We start from the raw sequence: 17,468 nt of genomic DNA on the forward strand, positions 1-17,468 counted from the left end.
TTTCTAATGCTGAAACATTTAAGAAGTCATATTCCTGTAAGGTCTTTTAATAACTATTTATTAATAGCTTTCTGTCTTGTGATGAAGGGCCTTGTGATCTACCTGTTTGTGGAGCTGCTTCAAAGATGCCAGGTGGCGCAGGTAGAATCGCTGAAGGTAAGCCCTGGTCTTTTCTGCATGTCAATTTCATGCTAGGTGTCTCTTTTGTCTGGTTTAATGTTACTGCTTTCACACATTGTAGTTTCATTTTTCCAAAGTAGCCCTCAGCCAACCACAAAAGAATACCTTATACGACTATGGCATGCCTAATTACCTCACACGAAAAGATCGCTCTCCTCGTGACTTCAAACCGTGAATAATGAGTGAAGTCAGAAAAGCTATCCAGACAGCTATTTTCGTGATGGAATCTGAGAATGTCGCGTGTCTCTGAATGTAGACGTCAAGTGGCTTCAAACAGCTCTTGAAGTATCTTACTTTACCCCTCTCTGCCCAGGAAATCATTTCTAATCATTGTTCTGCCCTCCTCCCGTCCCCTTCTACCCCATCCAGGGCGCCTCCACTGAGCAGATTATAATGGAACAGGTGGAGGAAGGGGAGGTGGTGCCTGCAAGAGCAGCTCACACAGAAGAGGAGGAGGAGGAGGAGGAGGTGGGGGATGAAGATGAAGGGGAGAGTGCAGGTACAGTTCTAATTTTTGTTAGTTTGAGTTGGGGAAAAACGTGTGATGTGCCCTTTGGGGTTGTGTGAGAGCACTTTTGCACCAAACACCACAGCATACCCTCTGGTAGGTGGTTCGGCTGCTTTGCAGGAAAACATCTTGCAGCAATGAATTCTAGAACACTGTCTGATCATCATGTTTTGATGCGTTAGAAACAAAGAAATGGAACAGGAAAAAAGTCTGGTTATTCCTGCTAAACCAATGCACATGGTATACCTTATATGCTTCTGTCTAATAATTTAAAGAAAGATAATGTTCAATGAAAGAATTTACCTGGGATACTGAAATAAGTACAATTTACCGAGAAAGTTTGAATGAAATATAACGCCAGAATATGTTTAAATCATTTCCATGATCATTTGTCGGTGGTTATTGCGCGCAAAAAAACCCAGTTACAATTACCTTGCTTTATTTTAATCTTTTTTGAGAGCCATGATGTTGTGGTTGGCCATGTCTTTACTTACTAAAACAATTGTGCTTGTGAATGAAAAAAAATAAAATAAAAAATAACTTACTTTGAAAATTGCTAAGCAGCTGTCAGAAATGAAAAATCTATAACATTTTTCTGCATTGCTACTTGTCACAAGCTTATTTGCAACCCTGACATATGTCTAGAATGTGATGTTATTCATATTTCTGTTATTTTTCTATTTCTCTGCTGTTTTCCCTTATTTGATTATTAGAGTTATGAGGGCACATTCTAATTTTAACATAATACATATTTCTAAATATATCAATACATATTCACGAGTGGGCACCTCCATGGGCCATGTTCCTAGCATGGTAGAACAGGCATCTCATGTTCCAACGCCTCAGCTGAGGGCTGTGCTAATCGCAGCGTTCCCAACACTCCCAGAGCTCTATGGGCCGTGAGTGAGGAGAACACTCTGAAGCCCTGTCACACCGGTACAGTGGGAAAACACAGGGGCTCACAGGCACTTGATTTCTTTTTCTTTTCTTTTTTTTTTATACCTAAGTCAGCACTGGCAGCCCCAAAGCTAATACAAAAAAACGCTCAAGTCAGTAAGAACAGTTTGCTTCAAGGTTGGACTCTCTCTCTGCTGGATTAGGAGAAAGCTGATAAGCTTATTTTTGCTGTGGTGTTACCTATCACTGATGCTAGTTCTGTAAAAGCATTTTTGAAAGGAGGTGCCCAGGCTTAGTGGTTTCAGTCTATTTATGTGCGTCTAAAAAAAAATGTTTGATGCTTCTTCTATCCCCTTGTGTACACTTCTGTCACAATTAATAGTTACAACATGCTGTTGTATATGTCTCCCCATCTAGAAATTGGCACCTTCGTAAAATTATGTTATTATTTTTTCAGGTTTTCTCCTGCCTAGTCCAAAAGGTCTTATATTTCAGTGTGTTGTTCTTTGCTTGGCTGTCCTTCTGTCCTTCTGTCCTTCCATCAATCCACCTTTTAAAAACAGCTAGACCGTTTCAATAAAAGCTGTCTCCGTGGCAACAAGACATGGCCTTCCCCTTCAGTCTGGGGGATTTGAACCGGAACGCATCACTCTTATTTGTTTTTTAAGAAATTCCTAGACGAACGTGGTTCAAATAAAAATGGGGATAGGTAAATCAGGTCAATCATGATTCATACGTAGGCTATATGGGAATGAATGACAGCTTCCATTTCCCATTCAGCCTAACAATCTGATATGTCGCCTGCTTTGGTCTATTTCTGTTTATATGTACCTCACTGTTTTTTTGTACCATAGTTTTCATGAGAGTGAGGCTGGTGAGTTTGTACCAGAGTGTGACCAGCTACCGCTCAACTTTTTATTGGCAAATTACAGGATGGGTGTAGGAGGTGACATTCATCAGTAATCTGAGAACCATCAAGATTGAGCACATTGCACGCATCGCATCTTGCAGATAATCCCCTGTGTGTGTGTGTGTGTGTGTGTGTGTGTGTGTGTGTGTGTGTGTGTGTGTGTGTGTGTGTGTGTGTGTGTGTGTGTGTGTGGGTGTGTGTGTGTGTGTGTGTGGGTGTGTGGGTGTGTGGGTGTGTGGGTGGGTGGGTGGGTGGGTGGATGCAATCGGCAATGTGAACCCCTCCAATCAATCAGAGGACGCACGTATACAGTCAACACCAGGCGTGTAATAGTGTGCCGGCAATGAAGAGGAACCAGAATATGAGAGCCTGATGTGATTACAAAAGTTATGCATTTTTTCCGAAAGGATAAGGGGGAATGCGAGTCAAAGATATGAAGGAAAAAAATGTTTTCAATTTAAACTGAGGACGAAGACACAGATAATAAACTGAAGACATAAACATGCATGTACATATTGCATTACTCTAACCAGTAAAGCTTCATACAAGGCCATTCGAGAAAAAAAAAAATGCTGACCTGAAGGTCTATTGGTGCTTCAAGGCTCATCACCGCTTCCCTTGAGCAATTTGACTTCTGTGCATGTTTACTGCTTTGTAACCACACACTTGATGTTATGTTGTGTTATTTACATTTTTATTCAAAGATAATGTGACAAAGGCAAATTAATTTTAAGTATAATACAGTGCAATGATGATATAATTGGGAGGGGGGATTAGGAAATGATCAGACTTAAATTTAACATAAAAACTACACAGTTTAAAGTCCTAGTCAGATTAGCAATAATGAGCAAAATCATCTGTATATGAGTCATAATATGCAGATAAACGCCATCAATTGTGATTGTGGAATAAAATCCAGTAGGGACATCGTTTTATGGTGTATAAATTGCACTAAGCCCCTTTAGAAATGACAATGTTTTAATACAGCCTCATGTTTGTAATGAAACAGATGGATAAGGCTGAGCTGAGCCAAGCTAACACAGTTGAGAACTACAGACACACTTTCTGAAAAGGGAAAACAAGATTGAGCGGAAATCATTTCAAGATCACTGGCATGTACAATACATTTATTCCATATCAATAGCCTTACAAGAGAATATAGTAGAGTGTACCGTTTTAATTGATCCTGAAATGAAAGAATTTGCTACTTCTTATATTAAGAGACAATTGCTTAAATACTGCCATTATCAAATTGGTAGAAATTAGAACCCTGTTTCACCTGTCAAGGTCCTGGTGTTAACTATTTATGATGATATATGACGCATCTTATTTGTTGAGGTATGTTCTAGAGTCGATTTTGTCAGTCTGTTGATTCTCCAGTGTTTCCCCAAGGATTTTGTCTGACAGTAGTACTGCGGTGTGAGTGACGTGCACTATCTTGATGTGTGCACACAATTCTGATGAGTTTGGAGGCAGAGAGGTTTTGCTGTGATCAAGAATTCCAGAATTTCCCAAAAGCCTTTCAAATGCCAGGAGAGTGACCTACAATGGATAGAGGATGATGCAGTCAAATGCAGGTTTACAGGTTGGGAATAATGTGATATGTGATTCGTTTTTTTGCTTTTTTGCTCTTCTTGCAACCCCGTCATTCAGAATAGTGTGTGTATTTTTCTTTGCTTGCTCTAGAATAGAACGAGCATAAAAATAGTGCAATTTCATTTAAACTGAGCATAGTAAAAAAAAAAAAAATGGTTTTATGATAATTCATACGTCCTTTAAAGCTTTTAACAGACTTTGCAGAAATGGAATATAACATTAATAAGTATGTTTTAGTGAGTTTATAATCCCATGAATTGAAAATAGTGTTTTTGTTAGAAATTAGCAATTTATATCTACAAAGAGAGCCAGTCTTCCTCCATGGAGACTGCCATGTCTCCCCGCCATGTTCCTACAAGAGCCCAGAACGGGCAATGCTGCTAAGTTCTACACACTGGATCTTTGATTTATTTTTATTTTCCATGAGATCCATGACCAGTGGCACCATACAGTACATACATTCTTGTTCTTGTTCCATGTTTAATAGGTTGGTAATTGTTGCCTGTTTTTGAGCGGTGCTCTATGAGCGCCGCTCAAAAACAGGCATCCATTACCAACCATTATATTAAACATGTTACAAGAACAAGAATTGTATCTTCCGATATGTGTTGTCCTCTCTGCTACAGGACACTGCCCTGACCCAGACCTCCATGGCTTGAGTAGTGGGCAACCCGCTTCATTCAGGCTCTGCCTTTTAGAAGGGATGCAAGGTGGCTGTGCGCCAATATAACATTGTTTGGGGAGAACCCCGATATATATGTTTATGATAAAACACTTTGGCTGCCCATCGTTTTTTTTTTTTGGTTGTTAGTATTATATTATTAATTGTTTCCATGGCTGAATGCTGATTGCAGTGGCACTATTACGTGTTCACTTGATGAATACAGATTTTGAACGTATTCATCAAGTGATCATTCATCAAGGATTTTTCACATACACACACACAAACACATAATTTAGTATGATGTACTAGTTCAGGTTAGAAATTAATTCTATCTGCATGTCACAGATGGTTGGTCTGCCCTCTCCTGAATATGTATTGCTTACTTTCCTCTTGTAACAGCTGAGTACCATTAGTTGTTACAGCGGCAGACTCAACCCCTCTTGATTTTAACCTGTTACCTAAGTTTCTACTGATTATCATCAGCTGTTACTTACTTTATAAGCTCTGCTTATTATCATCAGCTGTTACACACTTAAACGCTCTGCTGATTATCATCAGGTCTACTAATCATCATCCGCTGTTACCTAATTATCTCTACTGATTACCATCAGCTGTTAACTCTACCTCCACAGAGTATACCAACCTCCTCTTGCACACGGACATTACCTAGTTGTTGTTTGTCCCTGTCCCCTGTCCATCCGTTGGCATCAGTTCTTCAAAGAGACGGTGAGAAAAATGGGTCAATGGAAACAGATAAGTGCAATATGGGTGGGGGAGAAAGGAAGAGACGGTAGGCCAGCGACCTGCTGTGTAGCAGGTAGATTTTTCGTCTGCGTTCCTCCTGGCTAGGGAATGGCATCCTCTGGAGGCCGGCCACACAGCAACACACACACTCTTAGACACAGAGCTTACATGTAGCCATGCAGCGATTATACATTTTGATGGGGCCGTTATAGTCTGAGGAAAGAGCACAGTTTCACCGTACCTTAATTATTTTGCATTCGATAGAATCACATTAGCATTCTTTAATTCAAGGTTGTAATGTCTTTTCCCCAAAACATTTATTTTTTATTTATTTTTTAACAGTTGCTGCCTCTTGAAACAGAATTATTGCTTTAACCCAATAATATATCCCCCTCAAACACAAATGGTGTTCTCGTGAAAGAAGGCATCTGCTGCACCGCCCGCAAAGACCTTTAAACTCGTGCACCAATGGTGTTATGTCCTTTTCCTAGAGTCTGAGTCTGCAGTGCTGGGAGTTTGTTTAATTGCCCTCACTGCAATCCTTGTTAATAGAAAATGAATCGCTTTCGAAAGTGAGAACAGAACAGATAGTGGTGAAGCAGAACAGTGAAATAAGGCTGCATCCCTTCACATTTCCATACAACTAACACATTTCCTTCATTAAAAACCCAACCATCCATTTCGGGTTCCCATATTCACCCATCCATCCTGTTTGTCTTTTTATTACTAAGAGAGCGTGGCTCATTCTACCATCTTTTTTGTCCCTTTGAATCCTTCTCCTTTGAACTACCAGGCGTTTTCAGTAAATTACAAGCACTTGCTTTGAAGTTGACTTGCACATGCTTAGCATTTTTCGTACCCTGGGATTGGTCCAAATGAGGAAGTTAAAACGCTCCTCCATACTGTATATCAATAAGTATCAAGCCGTTGGCTGCCATCCCAATAATCTCTTTTCCTCCTGAGCACCGACGCTAAGCTAAAACGGCTAACGAAGCTGCGGGTTGTGGACGAAGACTTTCTAATTAAGTGGATCTAGAGCCCTCCCCGGAGACCGCTCGGCTAACAAGAAACCTTCCCCTTTCACCCCTGTGTCTCTATACTTTAAAAACTCTCTTCTTTTTTTTTTGCCGTGAAATAGCTTGTTAATGTATATTTTTTAGTTTCTGCCGACTTAGAAATAGTATGTTGCATATGCATTCCCTGTTTGGCACCACAGCAACAATGCAGACATGTTGAAGGCGATTATTCCCGTATTGAGCAGTAGAGATAAATCAGATCCTCCGTGGTTCAAAGGCATGGTATAATCAGCTACTACTATCACCAACCATCTGGATTCCAGCTCCCAACTTTGTGTCACAATGTAAAATAGGTTCTAATGTTCTTATGTATGTAAATGTTCCACCTTTTCCTTCTCCACACTAGCTCGCTGCCTTTCTGCTGTGCTTGTGTACCCATGGTGTGCTCCTCTGTGTGTCAGACACAGGCCTACTCACGCCCGATGCAGAGGTGGATGTCCAGAGCCAAGCCCAGAGCTTACAGCCCAACCTGCATCTCCTGGGCCGTCTCTTCCTCAGCAGGCCCATGAGCCATGCCTTTGACTGCATCATCCTCTTTCAATTGTAAGTCACTCCCCTGGCATTTGAGCCGCTTTTGGGATGCTACACTTAAAGTTGGTGCCTTTTATTGAATTGGATTGAGTTTTAATGAGTTTTGTTGAATTCAGACCCTATCGGTTTCGTTGATGATTAATACATTTCTATTTGTTAAGTCAGGCCTATTTGCCTCACAGAGTGGTACACATATTTAGTTAACAAAACCAATTCATTTAACAAAAAAAAGTTTAAAAACCTTGTTTCATTATTAGTTGAGCGTGGGTACTTCAGATATGTCAGTCAAACTTAGGGCTGTGTAATTTTTTATGACAAACAAAGTTATGATTTATCTGCTAATGTCTCTATAATAGGTATTTATCCCAGTCAGATGTGTATGTGCTGCAGACATACATATAGGTGTGTGTGTGTGTGTGTGTGTGTGTGTGTGTGTGTGTGTGTGTGTGTGTGTGTGTGTGTGTGTGTGTGTGTGTGTGTGTGTGTGTGTGTGTGTGTGTGTGTGGCACATACCAAATTGGGACACAGATGATTTAGAAAGCTTGATTAGCACAGTGGACAATTATTGGTGGGCGGGTAATTATGAAAACCCTAATTATATAATTATCTATTCTCTTGCTTACACACTAACCCACATACTTATCAATTGCACATGCATATAAAGGTCAACTTTGTAATTGAACTTGCATAACAGCAACATGTGTACAGTACAATATTTGTGTTATATATTGAATGTATATATTTGTTTTGTGGGGCCTAAATCACAGGCCAATCACCTTGTGGCTGTATTCTAATTTTTTGTTTTGTTGAATTCAGACCCTATCGGTTTCGTTGATGATTAATACATTTCTATTTGTTAAGTCAGGCCTATTTGCCTCACAGAGTGGTACACATTTAGTTAACAAAACCAATTAATTTAACAAAATGTAATTCATAAGAATTTTGTGAAAGTTTAAAAACCTTGTTTCATTATTAGTTGAGCGTGGGTACTTCAGATCTGTCAGTAAAACTTAGGGCTGTGTAATTTTTTATGACAAACAAAGTTATGATTTATCTGCTAATGTCTCTATAATAGGTATTTATCCCAGTCAGATGTGTATGTGCTGCAGACATACATATAGGTGTGTGTGTGTGTGTGTGTGTGTGTGTGTGTGTGTGTGTGTGTGTGTGTGTGTGTGTGTGTGTGTGTGTGGCACATACCAAATTGGGACACAGATGATTTAGAAAGCTTGATTAGCACAGTGGACAATTATTGGTGGGCGGGTAATTATGAAAACCCTAATTATATAATTATCTATTCTCTTGCTTACACACTAACCCACATACTTATCAATTGCACATGCATATAAAGGTCAACTTTGTAATTTAACTTGCATAACAGCAACATGTGTACAGTACAATATTTGTGTTATATATTGAATGTATATATTTGTTTTGTGGGGCCTAAATCACAGGCCAATCACCTTGTGGCTGTATTCTAATTTCAATCATCAAGACAATTGAATTAAGGATTTAGGACTAGAGAATCTCAATCCATCGTATTGAAGACTGTAATTAATCAGACAACATATCAGCAACGGTTCTTAAAATCACTTTGTTGGAAAAGTAAATATGATATTTATTGGATGGATACGGAGAGAAATGTGTGTGTGTGTGTGTGTGTGTGTGTGTGTGTGTGTGTGTGTGTGTGTGTGTGTGTGTGTGTGTGTGTGTGTGTGTGTGTGTGTGTGTGTGTGTGTGTGTGTGTGTGTGTGTGTGTGTGTGTTGGGGAGGGGGTGGTTGTTTAGATTATGTACAGTTGTATAGACTAAATCTCTGTTCTATCTCTGTGCATTTTTTCCCTTTTTGTCTGAATACATATGACTATCTGTGAGTATGTATTTGTGTGTGTGTGTGTGTGTGTGTGGGGGGGGCTGTACAGGGGCTGACTGAGGGTCTTGTTATCGGAACACAAGCAGCTCTGTAACACCTGAACAATCGATAGCTCCTTCATTGTGTTCCAAGGAAGCTTAGCCCTCGATCAATGCCAAGCCTCAACGCCCCCCACCCCGCCATCCCCCCTGTCCTCCTTCTAAACACACACACACACACACACACACACACACACACACACACACACACACACACACACACACACACACACACACAAACACACCGACACACACAGATCTCACACACAAAGACATTGAACCATGACCTGCAGCTTTTACCCTTGTGTTCCCCTCAATCTACAGACACACCTTGACCTGGCACTGCTGATGTCCAACACACACACACACACACACACACACACACACACACACACACACACACACACACACACACACACACACAGACACACACATACACACACACACATTCACAGAAGGGGTTGAATTAGCAAATACATGATGCAGGCTGGGCATGAACTAAAAATGTTTTAGATGAGATCTTTATCTAGTTCACCTGGTCCTCATTATCATGTGTAAATGTATTACATGTTGAGCCAAGATGTTTGATTTTTTATCAGAATCACATTTTGACAGGTAGGCTTAGATGTTGTTAACCTATTAAAATGATTACATCGTCATTGCAAGGTCAAACCTTTAACACTCAGATGTTTGTTATTCGTAAGGTGTCTTGGGACTAAAAACAAAGAAAAACATTAACCAAGCAGTCTGTCTCTGCCTGATAGCTAAAGTTTATATTGTCTGATACTGAAGGTTCATTGCAATGTGTCCTCTAAGTTCAAAATAAATCAGACGAGCCCCGCACTCTTTTCTGCAGCCAGCCACTATAGCTGCCCCAGCTCTCTCGCCCACTAAATATAGCACACACAGTACACAGTGTGTTTTGGAGTGAGTGAAGACTTCCAGGAGTCTCCATCAGAGAGCCCTCGAGTCCCGAGAGGAGCTGTAATATGGGCCCAGCTTTTAGAAAGGAGGGGATTTCAACCCACCGCTGGAGCAGGGGAGGTAGAGACACTTGTTTATGTGGAGGATATTGCCTTACAGGCCCTTGCAATCACACACCTATGTTCTACGTTAACACATCAAATGACAGTTAAATGCCTTAAAACTCTTTGAAGATGTTTGAAGATGTTTGAGTTCACTATGCATTCTTTTTTTCTGCTTTCTATGAGCGTGATAGTCACGAGCACGACTGCCCTTCTTGTTGACCCTGAATCCCAGCCCATGTAGGATGTGCAGCTGTATTTTGCACTTCCATGGAAAAACTTTGCCCCGCACAACCAGACCATATTGGCTTCGCTCATGAGGTCTGGAAAGTCGGCCATCGCCATTGTTTGTCGCTGGGCATTGGCGGTTGACGTTACCTTGCAGCGGGTTAGGTAGCATCCTGTTGATTTATAATGAAGTGCCTTAATTCCAAAGTAAACACCATCAGCCAGCATTATCTAGCTATAAACTCAGTACTTTCATTGAAGTAAAAACCAAAACGGCACAGTGTTTGCTTCATCATATACATCTCTTGCTCGGGTTCGCAGATAGGCCGATTTAATTTTGTCGGGGTATGAGCTGATGTCAGGCCGTTTCAGACTACTATCTCGAGGTTACCCAAGAGGTAGGCTGAATACTTTGGGACTGGCCTCGCAAGGCTAGGGAAGAACTGCGTGCCTCATGACATCAATATTAGTTTGCATGAGTGCCAGGGTTCTAGCCCCCTCAGAATACCCACAGTAAGCACGGGTAACTCTCATGAGGATGTGCTGTCAACCCTTCTGTCGACAACTTCATAAAGTATTAAACATAGCGTTCGAGACCCGCCGAAGACCAAGGCGCTGTGTTCCTTGAAATTAAGGAATTTGTTTTTGAGAAGTAAAGCTGTTTGAGCCCTGAATGAGTCTGGCTGTCTGGGGCTGGGGGGGGCTGTGCGTCACGGCCTCAAGTTTGCACTCAACTTTGTTGTGACTAACAGATAAGGATCTAATTACTGAGATGAAAAGGTTTTACTGACTAACTTATAATATCTCTCTAATATCTAATATCCTCGTAATATCCATTTCTCCTCTGTCTCTGTCTTTCTCGATCTAGTATCTCTGTCGGAATCAGCTACGTCCTGGCAGGCAGTGAAGCCTATGCTGCTCTATTCAACGTCAGGTGAGTTTGGGCTAATATGCTTAATATGCTGGATGGGTGAGTTGCATCTACAGCTCAATATGAGTTATAAAGTTATTCCCTGCTATCTGTGACTTTTGTATGTATGTAACCAAATGTATGTAACCATTGGTACTCGTTGTATATATATTGTATACTCACTGTAGGCCAACTGTGGGAAAGGGGCCCTCTGTAATTTAGTTAAATAGATTAGTGATACAGCAAGGACGTCCACGGCAAAATTTAATCAATGAATTTGCATGTAGAAGAGCAAATTGTAAGCAGAAGAAAAAAAAAAGGCCTGGGAGTATGCCCATCCGGTCTACATGTGTTTTGTGGATCTGGAGAAGGCGTATGACCGGGTCCCCCGGGAGAAACTGTGGGAGGTGCTGCGGGAGTATGGGGTAAGGGGGTCTATCCTCAGGGCCATCCAATCTTTGTACTCCCAAAGCGAGAGCTGTGTTCGTGTTCTCGGCAGCCAGTCAGTTTCGTTCTCAGTGGGTGCTGGTCTCCGCCAGGGCTGCGCCTTGTCACCAATCCTGTTTGTGATATACATGGACAGGATATCGAGGCGTAGTCGTGGTGGGGAGGGGTTGCAGTTCGGTGGTCTGAGGATCTCGTCACTGCTTTTTGCAGATGATGTGGTCCTCATTGGATCATCGGCCTGTGACCTTCAGCACTCACTGGATCGGCTGGCGGCCGAATGTGAAGCGGCTGGGATGAGGATCAGCACCGCTAAATCTGAGGCCATGACTCTTAGCAGGAAACCGGTGGATTGCTTACTCCGGGTAGGAAATGAGTCCTTAGCCCAAGTGAAGGAGTTCAAGTACCTCGGGGTCTTGTTCGCGAGTGAGGGTACTATGGAGCCGGAGATTGGCCGGAGAATCTGAGCAGCGGGGGCGGTATTGCGTTCGCTTTACCGCACCGTTGTAACGAAAAGAGAGCTGAGCCGCAAGGCAAAGCTCTCGATCTACCGGTCGATCTTCGTTCCTATCCTCACCTATGGTCATGAGGGCTGGGTGATGACCGAAAGGACGAGATCGCGGGTACAAGCGGCCGAGATGAGTTTTCTCAGAAGGGTGGCTGGCGTCTCCCTTAGGGATAGGGTGAGAAGCTCAGCCATCCGTGAGGAACTCGGATTAGAGCCGCTGCTCCTTTACTTAGAAAGGAGTCAGCTGAGGTGGTTCGGGCATCTGGTAAGGATGCCCACTGGGCGCCTTCCTTGGGAGGTGTTTCAGGCACGTCCAGTGGGGAGGAGACCTCGGGGAAGACCCAGGACTAGGTGGAGAGATTATATCTCAACACTGGCCTGGGAACGCCTCGGGATCCCCCCGTCAGAGCTGGTCAATGTGGCCCGGGAAAGGGAAGTCTGGGGCCCCCTGCTTGAGCTGCTCCCCCCGCGACCCGACCCCGGATAAGCGGATGACGATGAGGATGAGGAGAAAAAAAAAAGGAAGCTATTTGATTTGTCAACGTTAAAAGAGATGATCTGAAGAACCATTTAGATATATTTGCCTTCACAACTATGTGATTTCATGTTTTGTGCAAGTGTTTTGGTTGCTTTTAGTTTTTGTGAGCCTGCGATATACTTTCTGATGTTGGGCCAGTTGTGTCTGATCCATTAGTAGTGCCGATGTTTAAGAACAAAGTGATAAGACACACACACACACACACACAGACACAGACACAGACACAGGCACACGCACACGCACACACAAACACACACACATACACACACACACACAAACACACATAAGCAAACACACACCCTGAATCTGCACCACATTCTCACATTCCAAAACTTCAGTGTCCCCCCCTGCTGTTCTAACTGCCTCATGGTTTTGTAGCCTTTTACACATGAAAGTGTATATCTGACAGATTTATTCTCCTTGTTTTGTTTGTCCCATTTTTCATCGTCTTTGCTAAGGAGCTCACTACAGGAATGCTATTTGCAGCTAAAAGTGTCTGCCTGATTATGAGTACCCTCATCATCATAAACATTCAAATGTATGTTCATTTCATAATTATTTTATGCAAACAACATAATAGTTCAATGCTAAATATTGAATGATTTCCTTTTTTCAAGCATTCTACTCGGGAAGACTTTCATAAAGCCCCTGGCATCAAAGTTAGACAAACAAAGATTATTCACAAAAAAAAGGTTTTTCATCGGTATTGTCACACGCGCAAAATAACTATTTTACATCAAGGGCCATTGAGTAATCAATCAAGCAGGGGAGCCATCCATCAATGCCCCGTGCCCTTGACAATATTAGTCTGAACTCATTGAGCAAGGCCCTTCAAGCTCCTTCCGCTGCTCTTACATTGCATGGCATGAGTGGAGAGTGACGGCACATAGTCAATGCACTGCCTAATGTATATGAAAGTACTTAGTCCATGCACTGCACTGTATATATGAACGTACATAGTCCATGCACTGCACAGTGTTTATGAACGTACGTAGTCCATGCACTGCCCGGTGTATATGAACGTACGTAGTCCATGCACTGCCCGGTGTATATGAACGTACTGCGCTAACATTAGTGTGAAAAAAAAATACACATCAACACAGTGCTCACACACAGCTCAACCCCACTGCTGGAGGGAATGTTAGAGGAGACGCTGTGGTCGCATGAATGGTTGCTATCAGCCTGCAGGAGTCCGCAGTGCAGCACTCCTTCTGGGATTAAGAAATTACTGAGATCATCTTCTTTTGAGTACTGGCCCATACCAAGATCTGGTGTCTTAACAATTCAATTCAAAACTACAAGATATAACAGGATATTCAGATGACTTCGTTTTCTGAATAAGAAACGAGACAGGTGCTCCTCATTCTCAGGTCTGGAGAGTGCCTGCATATGAATGAGCTCCTGTGAAGTGGGCACACCTGCTCCCTCTCTTGAGAGTTATGAGGAGACACTAAAAGAAAGGGAGAACGGCGCAGCCATGAGGGTGCACAGGGCGACCGACTTCAGGAAACCACTGATGTCGGATGCTTTGAGCCATCACATTCACTGCAGAGTGCTCTTCACAGAGCTCGCTTTAGCTTGAAAATAATTCTTAAGAGGGCTGGCGCAGGGATGTCTCTGGTCCAAGGTTCGGTCGATATGGCATTTCTGGTTGTATTGCCTGACCCAATGGCCTTTTGTTTGGGCAGTAAAGAATGCAAGACCTGCATACTGTTGGAAGAAGCGTTCATTTCAATGAAATCACACAAACATCATGAGCTGTGCCCTCAGACAGAAAAATCAACTGTGCTGTCAAATAAAAAGGGATTCATACATTTGGGAATTTATAGCTCAAAAATTTGAAATGAAGAATCAAAAATGGACCCAATTAAAATGAACCATTGCTTGGGGATGTAACTTCCGATAACCCCAACCAGGAAAGAGGAAATTACATTCTATACTTGACAGCTCATTTAAAGAGAAATGAAGGCGTGATTGTGCCACATGTGTTTTGGTGTGCACATTCCATGCACGACTGATATATATATGTCACTACTGGGTGGTCTATAGCCCTAAGCACTCTCGCTCACGTCGCAAATCAACTCATGACGGATCAATACACATCGCTGCCTGATCGACCCTGCGTTTAATCACGCCCTAATGTCCTGGTCTACTTGGGATTGCATTGTGTTACTGAACTAAGAATGTTACTTCACTCAGTCTTTAAGCATCATTCATATCCCAACCCCCCCACAAAAAGGCAAGTATTGTCGGATTGGTGGAGTCAAGCCGTTTAGACAGGGCTGGTATCGATGGAACCGTGACAAAACATGCGCCTCTTTAAAAAGCAATCTCTCACTTTCTCTCACACCTCCTCCTCCTCTCTTGCACCTCCTCCTCCTCCTATTTCTTCTCATCTCTCATGCCTTTCTGTAATTACCTTTTATCAGCTAACTGAGCTAATTTATTTTGTCATGCCCCAGTAAGCGCTTAACCCCACAATAATATTATTCAGATTCTCTGTGGTGGGAGTGTGTGTGTGTGTGTGTGTGTGTGTGTGTGTGTGTGTGTGTGTGTGTGTGTGTGTGTGTGTGTGTACGCCTGTGTGTGTACGCCTGTGTGTGTGTGTCTGTGTGTGTGCGTGCCTGTGTGTGTGCGTGCCTGTGAGTAGGAGGTAGGTCTAACTGCTCCATCGCCTGCACGCCTGGGCGATTCATAAAACTAAGGAGAGGGGATGATGGTGGAGGGAGGGCGAGAGGGAGGGAAGGAGCGAGGGAGGGAGGAGGACAAGAGTGCTGTGGGGGGGGGGCTTTCTAAAGTGAGAAACGTTGGTCAGAGCGTGGTGCGGATAAAACACCTTCTCCCCCCACCCCCGCATCCCACAAGGCCCGGCAGACAATCAATAGGTTGATTTGCCGCAGGGTCTCTGTGCCGAAGCCGACCTCTCTAAGTCCCCGTGCCGCAGTAGACGTCTTGTCAATAGACATAAACCACACGCACGCACCCAGTCGAAACCTCTCCCTGCAATGTGCCGCTGCACTATCGGTAACGTCCTCCACCCCCACCCCCACCCCCCCCCCATCCTCCCGCCACCAACTCTGCAAGGACATTTTTGTAATGTAATAATAATAATAACTCATTGCATTTATATTGCTCTTTCCAAGGCACTCAATGCGCTTTAGATAGTGAGTGTCTGTGTGTGTGTTTGTGTTTGTGCGTTAGTTTCTCTGTGTGTGTGTGTGTGTGTGTGTGTGTGTGTGTGTGTGTGTGTGTGTGTGTGTGTGTGTGTGTGTGTGTGTGTGTGTGTGTGTGTGTGTGTGTGTGTGGGGGGGGGGGGGGGGGGGATATCACACCTCCTCCACTGCCACAGTGTAGCCCCCACCTGGGTGATGCTCACCACACACTGGCCTTCACAGTGCATTCTCGATGTTCTCATTGCACCATTTTCCCATGTCAAAGTTAAAAATAGAGACGCTCTGAGCTGCATATCATCAATGATTTACAACAGATGCAATCACACCCCGATGTGCCCCACACTTCTGGAACAATCCCTAAGCTACGTTGTCTTTATGTGCTCTGTTCTGTTGTGCGTGCGTCTTTGTGGTTGTGTAGCGCACTTACAGTAGACAAAGTGTGGATGATAACTTTTCTTCAAAGTTCTTCGACAGCTGTATTATGGAGGGAGAAAGAGAAATGTAGATGGAGGGGAATAAAATGAGAAATGGGCGGACTACTAGAATATCTATGAAATGCGAATTTAGCGGTGAAGGACTGTCACTCTTTCTCTCGTTCTCCGTCCCTCTCTCTCTCCCTCGCTCTGTCTCTCTGGTCATTGAGAATGGTTGTATTATAATTGGTTGTCTCTGGCTGTCTCACTGTCGGGCTGGGATTCGCCTAACACGGCTGGCTGGGTCTTATTTCCGCGCTATTTGACCACCTGCTTGTTCATTTATTTAAATGACTGATTGTCCAATTGTTCCAATCAGTGGAGCGCAGGACTGCATATGGTACACTGTGTTGGATAGGATGCAGTAACTAGGAGAAAAAGTACACTTTTGTTGGGGATGAGGCTGTGAATGTATGCATTTTGCATACATTTGCATTTATTTGTTGTCTGTTATTATACTTTGACATGTCATTGACCTTTTGATTCTATTTAATCAATATGATGACATATGATATCCATGTAAAGCATTGACAATAAATGTTCTGTGAATAGCCAAAGTTTGTCATTAAAGATGTGTGTGTGTGTGTGTGTGTGTGTGTGTGTGTGTGTGTGTGTGTGTGTGTGTGTGTGTGTGTGTGTGTGTGTGTGTGTGTGTGTGTGTGTGTGTGTGTGTGTGTGTGTGTGTGTGTGTGTGTGTGTGTGTGTTGGGGGTTCTGCACATTTCCCACAGCCACATCTATGTGATCCCACTCTTCACCTGGATCCTGACTCTGTCCATCCTATTGGCTCAGCTAATAATACAGCCAATCACCTCCCTGCTCACCCTGTTCAAAGGACTCCTGCTCATCGTCACGGTAACCAGAACTATGTCTCATCTTCGTTGCTTTGATGGCTTTTGATATTCTAATCGTGACATGATACGCATATCTTGTCATGTTTGTGTCAACATAATGGGGGTTCCATTGAACTGAAATGCAAATGATAGTCTGTACCACAGAGAACCTGTGTGTGTGTGTGCATAAACGTGTGTGTGTGTGTGTGTGTGTGTGTGTGTGTGTGTGTGTGTGTGTGTGTGTGTGTGTGTGTGTGTGTGTGTGTGTGTGTGTGTGTGTGTGTCTGAGTGTGTGTGTGTGCGTACACAACGTGTTTGTGT

The 17,468-nt window shown here is 43.0% G+C and overlaps 1 protein-coding gene across 2 annotated transcripts in view; it reads left to right on the forward strand.

The window, feature by feature from the left end:
• The window catches only part of si:ch211-51h4.2 (uncharacterized), a 75,184-nt gene that overhangs the window by 4,723 nt on the left and 52,993 nt on the right, over window positions 1–17,468 (forward strand). For both annotated transcript variants that reach the window (XM_060067014.1, XM_060067015.1), the window contains exons 4-8: window positions 88–156; window positions 550–679; window positions 6,977–7,118; window positions 11,138–11,203; window positions 17,046–17,169. In XM_060067014.1, the coding sequence (XP_059922997.1) occupies window positions 88–156; window positions 550–679; window positions 6,977–7,118; window positions 11,138–11,203; window positions 17,046–17,169 (531 nt within the window). The remainder of the gene's footprint in view (window positions 1–87; window positions 157–549; window positions 680–6,976; window positions 7,119–11,137; window positions 11,204–17,045; window positions 17,170–17,468) is intronic.

This window comes from Gadus macrocephalus, chromosome 12 (genome assembly GCF_031168955.1).
Source record: "Gadus macrocephalus chromosome 12, ASM3116895v1".
Lineage (NCBI taxonomy): Eukaryota > Metazoa > Chordata > Actinopteri > Gadiformes > Gadidae > Gadus > Gadus macrocephalus.